This window comes from Apodemus sylvaticus, chromosome 3 (genome assembly GCF_947179515.1).
Source record: "Apodemus sylvaticus chromosome 3, mApoSyl1.1, whole genome shotgun sequence".
Classification (NCBI taxonomy): Eukaryota; Metazoa; Chordata; class Mammalia; order Rodentia; family Muridae; genus Apodemus; species Apodemus sylvaticus.
The window spans coordinates 11658250-11668887 of record NC_067474.1 but is presented as its reverse complement, the minus strand read 5'-3'; the positions used below and the strand labels follow the sequence as shown (position 1 = coordinate 11668887).

At 45.4% G+C, this 10638-nt stretch overlaps 1 protein-coding gene across 1 annotated transcript; it reads left to right on the top strand.

Moving 5' to 3' along the window:
* Nucleotides 1–8246: 8246 nt before the first annotated feature.
* Nucleotides 8247–10348, top strand: Rrs1 (ribosome biogenesis regulator 1 homolog). The gene has a single exon (XM_052175985.1). The coding sequence runs from the start codon at nt 8357–8359 to the stop codon at nt 9425–9427; it is 1071 nt and encodes a 356-aa protein (XP_052031945.1). The 5' UTR covers nt 8247–8356; the 3' UTR covers nt 9428–10348.
* The last annotated feature ends 290 nt before the right edge of the window (nt 10349–10638 follow it).

The window sequence follows — 10638 nt, the reverse complement described above, 5'->3', positions numbered from 1 at the left end:
GCAGCTCACCTGAGTAGAGCTGGCCCTGGTTGACGGGTACAGATGAGCTGGCCCACACAGGATGGAAGCATGGCAGAGCTGGCCCAGCCCTCACTGGCTGCAGACCTTGGGAAAGTGGACCACACACCTAACTAGGCAGCACAGTGGAGCCTGCGCTAGAGGCACACACCGTGAGGGCATGAGAGCAGGAGAGCTGACCCTGCCTCCTGCCCTTGGGGGCCTTGGGTAGCCTAGCTTAGCCCGAGCAATGCTGGAGAGCTCCCCCTGGTGGTGCTGTTAAGGGAGAGCCAGCAGGCTGACCTGCTCAGTACCACCCAGGTCTAAATCCGGGGCTCTGATTTGGCCCACCCCAAAATCTTTATCATCTGCAAATGGTCGGGACACGACACGTGAAAGGGCCGGTCCTGCTGATCCAGTGCTGCAGGATCTTCATGACACAGGACAACAGGATAACCAGGAGGAGTCCCAGTGACGATCCAATATTGGTGGTGTTACAGAATCCAGAGATCTCAAACCAGACCTATGACTCATTACAATGAGTATTCATTCGCAAGCAAAGATGGACAGAGGGATACCCTGTGGGACAGATGTGACATACTATAGCTTCTATGATAAGGTATTTTCTATGATTTAAGATTTTTTTATGCTTTTTTATTGTTTCTTTGTGTGCTTTTTATCTTGGGGAGGATACAAGGGCAAGGGGCAGATAATGGAGAGATGAGAGGGCCTCGGGTGTATGGACATGAAACTCAGAATCAACAAAAAAGTTACATATGTAAAGGCTCAGTGGTGTGGATGGTGCCCTGGGTTAGTCCTTAGCATGAAAATTCGTATGTAAGTATATGCATGTGAATATGAGTGGTACTGATAATCACAAGTATCTTGCCTTTCTACTTCCCCAATCAGAAAACAGCAAACTTAAGAGTTAAAATAAAATTTATAAAAAGAGCAATAATTAGTTATTAAGATGGAAAGCAAAGGTGCAGAGACTGGTATCAACTAAAGAAAAAAGAATCTTTGAAATAAAATAGTGACATAAAGTATTATAGTATGACTGATTTAAAATAAAGACAAAGAGGATGGGGAGATGGCTCAGTCAATGCGAAGACGGCTCTGTCAATAAGGTGTTTGCTGTCCAAGCTTGGGGTTCTGAGTTCATTCCCCAGCAATGCATTAATAACCAGACATAGTAACTTGAGTTTGTAATCAGAGCACTGGGGAGATAGAGACAGGATTGTCCCTGGGCCTTGCTGGCATCAACGGTCAATCATGCACGCATGCGCGTGAACACGGACAGACGGACGGACAGACAGACAGACAAAACTGAAATAGCACAGATGAGGAATAAAAGAGGGACACAATACAGCCCAGAACTGTCAGGGACAGAAGGACAAACAGAGGTCTGACATCAGAGACTAAACCCAGAACCCCTCCACTACTTTATGGTGGACTGGGTCCCCACTCTTTTCCTGCCCGGATGTGCTTACTTTTCCATACAGGACCATAAATCCCTTGGAAAGGACTGTATTTTATTCATTTAGTAGATATTTACTGAGCATTAGTCAGTAAATACTTCTGGCACAGCTACTGCAGTAATCATGACTAAGTCCCCGTGTTTTAAGTTTACTTTAAAAAAAAATGAGAGCCAATGAAATCACCAAGTGTTATGAACATAATAGAACGGTTAACATGATGGAGGTGTGTGGGTTCTTTAGCTAGCACAGGGGTCCAGTTTTCAAAGCAGAGTGCCATGAACCACTGCACAGCAGTGGGCTTAAGAAACGACTTCTGTGTTTACCATTTGTGTGTTTGTGGACACACGTGGTGGTCAGAGGACAGGTTATAGAAGTCAGTTCTCTCCTCCCTCAGATCAGGGTTCAGGAATCACACAGCAGGCCTGGTGGGCAGCGCCTTTGGCAGCTGAGCCATCTCAAGGTAGCAGGCAAAGAAGTGACTCATTTTAAAAATGTCTGCAATATCCAGGGAAGTTCCTCGGTCCGTCCTTTCCATATCAGACATGCGCTTCATCCCACAAAAAAATAAATGAGCTTTCTAAGTGAGAGTCACGGGTCAGGTCACATAGAAAAAATCTATCCATGACCCATGAGGAGTGCGTTCAGAGAAGAAAGTGCCTTATTAAAAACATGAAACTCGAGCACCTAAAGAATATAGGATTGTAACAAGAGGAAAAGATCAGAGAGATGAATCACAGTAAATCCTACCTGGTCAAACTCTTCATTTTCCAAATGAATAAGCTGGAGCCTGGAGCAATCCTGGAATCCAACCCCAAAGGGAAGCACCCCTAAATTCACATACATAGATAATGAGACAAAAGAGGTCAAATCTGAGAAACGCCGGGGTCACTGTTTATACATCCCACCAATGACTGCATTGTCTGCTGCACCAGAGGCTCCCAGGGCTGGAGAGGCTGAGGAGGCCTGGATGCTAAAGGATACAGTGACACCTACCTGCCACTGGGAGGTTCTCCCTTTCGCTGTCTCCCTGTGGCAAGTGAAAGCACCAAGGAAAGCAAAGTGTGGCCTACAACCACTTTCTATTTGTTTTCACTTTTCTAGGTATTCTACAAAACAGTGGGTTAATCTTTAGAAACAAACCAGCTACCAGGAGCCAACAACAAATGTTTATTAGGTTCACCATAACCTCCATGTGTTTTCAATGTTGCTGGCACAGAAAATTTAGAAGAAAAAATTGCTTGGCTAGAAATTTATCAGGATTATTATATACTCACATAGTTTTTATTATTATTATTATTATTATTATTATTATTATTATTATATAATATATGGTAATATAATGAAAACTAAATATTGTTTTCCTTTAGACAAAGTTACTGATGATTCAATTGCTGGATCTTAAGTGAATCTATGCTAAAAAATTAGAGTTGCTTTAATCATTTTTTTTTTACTATTTTTATTTTCTATATTCTTCGTTTACATTCCAAATGATTTCCCCTTTCGCAGATCCCCCCTCCCCATATGTCCCACAGACCTTCTTCTCTCCATCCATTCTCCAATCACCTCCCTCCTTTTTCTCTGTCCTTATATTCCTCTCCAATGCTAGATCAATCCTTTCCAGGATCAGGACCCTCTCCATACTTCTTCATGGGAGTCATTTGTTATGTGATTTGTGCCTTGGGTATTCAGAGCTTCTGGGCTAATTAATATCCACTTATCAGAGATTTCATTCCATGTGTATTCTTTTGTGATTGGGTTACCTCACTTAGGATGATATTTTCCAGATCAAACCATTTGCCTAAAAATTTTGTGAATTCATTGTTTCTAATTGCTGAGTAGTATTCCATTGTGTAAATATACCACATTTTCTGTATCCATTCCTCCTTTGGGGGGCATCTGGGTTCTTTCCAGCTTCTGGCTATTATAAATAAGGCTGCTATGAACATAATGGAGCAAGTGTCTTTATTGCATGCCGGGGAATCCCTTGGGCAAATGCCCAGGAGAGGTATAGCAGGGTCCTCCAGAAGTGTCATGTCCAGTTTTCTGAGGAACCGCCAGACAGATTTCCAAAGTGGTTGTACCATCTTACAGCCCCACCAGCAGTGGAGGAGTGTTCCTCTTTCTCCACATCCTCGCCAATACCTGCTGTCTCCTGAGTTTTTTACCTTAGCCATTCTGACTGGTGTAAGGTGAAATCTCAGGGTTGTTTTGATTTACATTTCCCTAATGACTAATGATGTTGAGCACTTCTTAAGGTGCCTCTCGGCCATCTGAATTTCTTCAGGTGAAAATTCTTTGTTTAGATCTGTACCCCATTTTTTAATAGGGTTATTTGGTTCCCTGGGGTCTAACTTCTTGAGTTCTTTGTATATATTGGATATTAGCCCTCTAATCTCAGCATTCAAGAAGCAGAGGCAGGCAGATCTCTTTAAGTTCAAGGCCAGTGTACACAGTGAGTTTTAATCCAGCCAAGGCTACATAATGAGATCCTCTCTCTCTCTCTCTCTCTCTCTCTCTCTCTCTCTCTCTCTCTCTCTCTCCCTCCCTCCCTCCCTCCCTTCCTCTGCTTCTCCCTTTGTCTCTCTGTCTGTCTCTGTCTGTCTCTGTCTGTCTCTCTGTCTTTGTCTCTCTCTCTCTGTTTCTCTCTCACACACACACACACACACATGTGCACAATTGATGGCTATTTGTTTATTTTGAGACAGCTAGGTATCCAAGAGTTGTCTCTCCTCTTGCACACAGACTGCAAGCATACACCACCATATTTAGGCAGTTAGGATTTCTTGCTCATTGCAATCTTGCTTTCATAAATTTAGATTTAATTAAAAATAATTACCTTATAAGTAGACCAAAATTTTCTAATTGGATACACTGAATACAAATACTTCTAAACCTCTAGAACTACAACTTTCCTTTATATACAAATCTTTCATCTATGAATTAATCTCCTTCTAGAAGTAACATCTGAAAGTTAGCACAGTTTCATTCTCTTGGGATATGGTGGTTTATGAGTAAAAACACATCATCTTACAGGCGGTGATAAGATTATGGCAAGTGCAGAAAGCTTGATTGATCAATTTTTAGAAAACAAAGATTAAGCCTTTCCAGACAGCAAAACATCCCCTTGGTCCAGGGGATGGCATTGTTAGAAGGTGTGTCCTTGTTGGAGTAGGTGTGTTACTGTGGGCGTTGGCTTAAGACCCTCATCCTAGCAGCCTTCAGATGAAGATGTAGAACTCTCAGCTCCTCCTGCACCATGCCTGCCTGGATGCTGTCACATTCCTGCCTTGATGATAATGGACTGAACCTCTGAACCTGTAACCAACCCAGCCCCAATCAAATGTTGTCCTTATAACAGTTCCCTTGGTCATGGTGTCTGTTCACAGCAGTAAAATCTATATTAAGACACTCAGATTCAGGGTTAAAACCGAAAATTTCATGTAGCTGAAAGTGCAATGTTTGGTAGCTACTCTATTTACTTCTCTACTAACTACACAAAATGTAATAGCTAGGCCTTGTTTCTTTTTAAAATAATGGACTTCTAATATAGATTTCTGACTAAAGTTAAAGGAAATGTGGTCTATGATTAAGAAGTTTTTCAAAAGGCTGGAGAGATAACTTAATGGTAAGAGCATTTGCTGTGCAAGCATGAAGACCTGAATCCAAATACTCAGAACTGACTTAGAAAGTCAGTGTGGCTTCCGGTTTCCATCTGGGCCAGGAGCTGATCCTGCATCAGGAGCTGATCCTGTGCCACAGCGCTCCATACCCAAATACCGCAGGAAGAGAGCTGGTCTCCCAGGAATGCAGACACACCTGTGAGCACAGGTAAGACCACTGCTTCTGCTCCCAGGAACCCGCCCAGAGCCCTCAGGACACAGGACCCTTCCAGTTTTCATTTGTGCCGAGAGCTGATCCTGTGCCACAGCTCTCAACACCCAAATTACTCCTGGAGAGAACTGGTCTCCCTGGAGTACTGACACATAGGCGTACATGAGGGACAAGCCACAGTCAGAGACAGCAAGACCAGCTAACAGCAGAGATAACCAGATGGCGAGAGGCAAGGGCAAGAACATAAGCAACAGAAACAAAGGCTACTTAGCATCATCAGAACCCAGTTCTCCTACCACAGTGAACCCTGGATACCCCAACACATCAGAAAAGCAAGACTCTGATTTAAAATCACACCCAATGATGATGATGATGATGATGATGATAGAGGACTTTAGGAAAGACATAGCTTTCTTAAAGAGATGCAGGAGAATGCAGGTAAACAGAAAACATAAAAATCCCTTAAAAACTACAGGAAAACACAATCAAACAGGTGCAGATCACCACCGACTAAGGCCAGTCTTCAATAACAACAGAAAGCCCATATATACACAGAAGCTGAGCAAGGCCCTACTCTTGATCAAGGAAGAAATAAAGAAAAAAAATTAAAGACTTTAGAATTTAATGAAAATGAAGGCACAACATACCCAAACTTATGGGACACAATGAAAGCAGTGCTAAGAGGAAAACTCATAGCTCTGAGTGCCTCCAAAAAGAAACTGGAGCAAACATACACTAGCAGCTTGACAGCACACCTGAAAGCTCTAGAACAAAAAGAAGCAAATAAGCAAATACACCCAAGAGGAGTAGAAGGCAGGAAATCATCAAACTCAGAGTTGAAATCAACCAAGTAGAACAAAAGAACTATGCAAAGAATCAACCAAACCAAGAGCTGGTTGGAGAAAATCAAGATAGATAGACCCTTAGCCAGACTAACCAGAGAGCACAGAGACAGTATCCAAATTAACAAAATCAGAAATGAAAAGGGAGATATAACAACAGAAACTGAGGAAACTCAAAAAAATCATCAGATCCTACTACAAAAGCCTATATTCATCAAAACTGGAAAATCTGGATGAAATGAACAATCTTCTAGACAGATACCAAATACCTAAGTTAAATCAGGATCAGATAAACCACTTAAACAGTCCCATAACCCCTAAAGACCTTTTGTGCCTCTTTGGGGTGAGGTGGGAACAAGAAACAGAAAACCTCACTTGAGAAATGTCACAAAACACAAAATCATACTAGCTGTTTTTCTGCCCTGCATCTCATTTTGCCCTTGGGCTCCAGAGATAGCTAAAATGAAATGTAGGATTGGACCAGAACAAGGGTGAAGAAGGCCACTCTGACTTACAACTTCTGAGTGACTTGAACCCAGGTGGTAAGCAGGACTGAGAATAATCATTAGTTTGCTTTGGCCACATTCAGGGAAGTGAAATTTCAGAATTCCCAGAATAGCCTCAGGATATTAATAATATTAGTAAGAGACCTGGCAGCAAACAGAAAAATAAACAAGAGGAATATTTACGAAGCCATGGCCACAACATCAGGAAACCTTGCAAGGTTCTTGATAGAACCAAGGACCGTCTAGACCCAGAGGACAGTGCCTGGGTAGGCATATGCCATACCCAGCTTAGTCTGCATTTTTAAAATATCTATTTAAGGGGGGTGGGGAAGGCAGGAAAGGATGGAAGTAACAATAATACATGTATGAAAGCAGCATACTGAAAATGATGGCTTTGCATTCTATCCGAAAATCTAGTTTTGGAAATGAAGTTGCATGCCTGAAATACTAATGCTTGGCAGAGAGGTAGGAGACCCAAGAAGTCAAGTTCTCTTCCGCTGCGTGGGACAGCTCAGCCTCAAGCTCATGTGGTCTAGACTAAAAAATTTTACTGAATCATTATTCAGTAAAAGTCTACTTATGTGATTTAAAAACCTTTTTTGGATGACATTAGATGAATATGTGCCAATCAAAATGCACACACGTTTCCTCGGTTGTCTAACCATAGTGAGTCAATTCCTAAGTCTGCCTTTTCGTCAGTAAAAGCAACAGTAGATCTTATTTATTTATTTGGTTGGTTGGTTGGTTTTTTGAGTTTCTCTGTGTAGCCCTGGCTGTCCTGGAACTCACTCAGTAGACCAGGCTGGCTTGGAACTCAAGATATCCGCCTGCCTCTGCCTACCTCAGTCCTGTTCCTTAAGTATGAAACAAAGGAAGGGCTCATAAATAAGATCTTTCTGGGCAGCGGTGGCCCACGCCTTTAATCCCAGCACTTGGGAGGCAGAGGCGGGCGGATTTCTGAGGTAAAAACCTATACAAGTTGATGGCAGTAAATAGTAAGCTGAGATTTTAACTCCCCAAGCCGCCATGACTACCGAATAAAACCTATTTGGTTGTCACTGAATCCTAGCCTTCCTTCAAGCATGTTAACACATTTACCTTTTAAACACTCCTGGATGCTATCAGAGTCTCCATCTTCCACGATTTTTCTGGCCTACATGAATATTCCTAGAATCAAACAGCGGCATGGTCAGACTTGGTGCTTTTAAGTGTACCCGTGGGATCGGTCTCCGCTCACACCTAGGGCACAGAGAACCGGCTATAACTGTAGGGAAATAATCTGTCTCGCCCCAAACACCTCTGTGATAGATTTACCCATAGACGAGTAGTATTTACACTTCCGGAAGCCACAACGCCGGCAGTTCCAAGAGTTTGAGCAGCCCGCGTCCTAACGCGACCGCCTGGGCCCCACGGCATGCTGGGAAACGTAGTCCTAACCAGGCCCTGCGCATGTGAGTCTTCAAACACCCAACATCCGGTTACGAGTCCAAGTCCCGCCTCCAAGCCCATCTGCTCTCCAATGCCGCCCTCTGCCGTTCTTTGCCTCGCCGCCTAGTTTGCGAGCCGGTTCCAGGTACCCCGGAAGTGATCTTTTCTCTTCCGGATTACGAGTCCGGACGTCCGCACGTGGTTGCCGGGTCTTGGGTCCTGCTGTAGTGGCGTTGCGGTCCCAAAGCGAGGGAGCCGAGCCGTAGCGGGAGCCATGGAGGGCCAAAGCGTGGAGGAGTTGCTGGCCAAGGCAGAGCAGCAGGAGGCGGAGAAGCTGCAGCGCATCACGGTGCACAAGGAGCTAGAGCTGGAGTTCGACCTGGGCAACCTGCTGGCTTCGGACCGCAACCCCCCGACGGTGCTGCGCCAGGCGGGACCCTCGCCGGAGGCCGAGCTGCGGGCCCTGGCGCGGGACAACACGCAGCTCCTCATCAATCAGCTGTGGCAGCTGCCGACCGAGCGCGTGGAGGAGGCGGTGGTAGCGCGCTTGCCGGAGCCCGCCACTCGCCTGCCCCGCGAGAAGCCGCTGCCGCGACCTCGGCCGCTCACCCGCTGGCAGCAGTTCGCGCGCCTGAAAGGGATCCGTCCCAAGAAGAAGACCAACCTCGTGTGGGACGAGGTGAGTGGCCAGTGGCGGCGTCGTTGGGGCTACAAGCGCGCCCGGGACGACACGAAGGAATGGCTGATCGAGGTGCCTGCGAGCGCCGACCCCATGGAGGACCAGTTCGCCAAGAGGATCCAGGCCAAGAAAGAGCGCGTGGCCAAGAACGAGCTGAACCGTCTGCGGAACCTGGCCCGCGCGCACAAGATGCAGATGCCCAGCTCGGCCGGCCTGCACCCTACGGGACACCAGAGCAAGGAGGAGCTGGGCCGCGCCATGCAAGTGGCCAAGGTCTCCACCGCCTCGGTGGGACGCTTCCAGGAGCGCCTCCCCAAGGAGAAGGCTCCCCGGGGCGCCGGCAAGAAGAGGAAGTTTCAGCCCCTCTTTGGGGACTTCGCGGCCGAGAAGAAGAACCAGTTGGAGCTCCTTCGAGTCATGAACAGCAAGAAGCCGCAGCTGGACGTGACGAGGGCCACCAACAAGCAGATGAGGGAAGAGGACCAAGAGGAGGCTGCCAGGAAGCGGCAGATGCGCCACAAGGGCAAGAGAAAGGGGCAAGGACCTGCGGGCAGGAGGAAGGGCGGCCCGCCGGGGCAGGGGGAGCGAAGGAAAGGAGGCTCGGGAGGCAAGAAGCACCCCCGGCCGCCTGCTTTCGGTGGCAAGGGTGGGAAGAGGAGAAAGTAGTGTTCTCCCCACGGACCTGTCCTGAAAAGCTAGGGCTGGACTGAGGTTAGGTTGTGCGCGGTGTAGGCTGGTTCCGGAGGTGGCCGCTTCCCTTAATGACAACTGACACTGCAGGGACAGGTTTGCCTCCCCTCGAGTCAGTGCGGGACTATGAATTAATGGAGACGCTGACTGGAAATAGGTGTATTTTGAGCACTTGAGAATTACAGAAATGATAAGGCCAGAACCAGGAATAAATCAAGGCCTGCCTTTTTATCTTGACTTTGGCTACTGGGTAAGGGTTGATCAGATTTCTGATTGGTTTCAGCGTTTTTGCATTATTTTTGTAACAAAGCTTGTATATTTATCAAAACAGGGAAGAGGGGGGAATTATATCTACCTGTGATTTGCAAGTATTGTAAAGGTACTCAGGTAGGTACCTAGAGTACCTAGTATTGCTTTTAACTTTTATTGTCGGTAGAGGCTGTATGGAAAGCCAGTAACCTGGGTACCAACATGGAGTGTGCTTGAAAAAAATGATAGCTACAATGATTATAAAAGGACCCCTTGTATTAGGAAGCACTAACTATAATATTACAAGTATAGTGCTTTTTGATGTTGGTTCAGGTGGTGCATTTGGCCAGTGAATTGCTTTCAGTGATAAATTGGAACCACATTAAGTAATGGTAATTAACCTTGTTACTCCAGAAAATAGTGGTCATTTTGTTTGTAACCGGACGCTTGGGTTTCAGTTTTTATCAAGAGCTGGGCTGGAATTCACTCTGGAGCCAAGGCTGACCTGGAACTCAAGGCCACGTGCTGAGATTATTATAAACAAGCAAGCACACCCCGCAGCAGATGTCCTGTTTCTTTCCGTACTGGATGTTTTTCCCTGTTTCCTTTTCTTAGTTTGACCTTAATAAACTTAACTTTGCATAATTAGTATTTGCATTATTATTGTAAATTATTACTAGCAATGCTAGAATTGAGGGAGGAGTGTTTTCTGTAAAGCAAGTTGGTCTCTCAGTTGCTAGCAGTCGGGAATTAATTGGATTGGAGGTTACTTTTAGTGTTTCGTTTTTAAAAGGTTACTTTTAGAAAAGGCAAGGAAAGCTCAACTTGTTTCATAACAACTAATGAAAATACTGAATTGTTAATGGCTTTGGGTAAAGTTCTAATTAGGTTAGTCCTTACTGAACTCTTCCACTGGGGAGCCCTGCCAGTTTATAGTT

Bases quoted from the DNA above. Each gene is read 5' to 3' on its own strand.
- Rrs1 (XM_052175985.1), top strand. From the start codon at position 8,357: ATGGAGGGCCAAAGCGTGGAGGAGTTGCTGGCCAAGGCAGAGCAGCAG.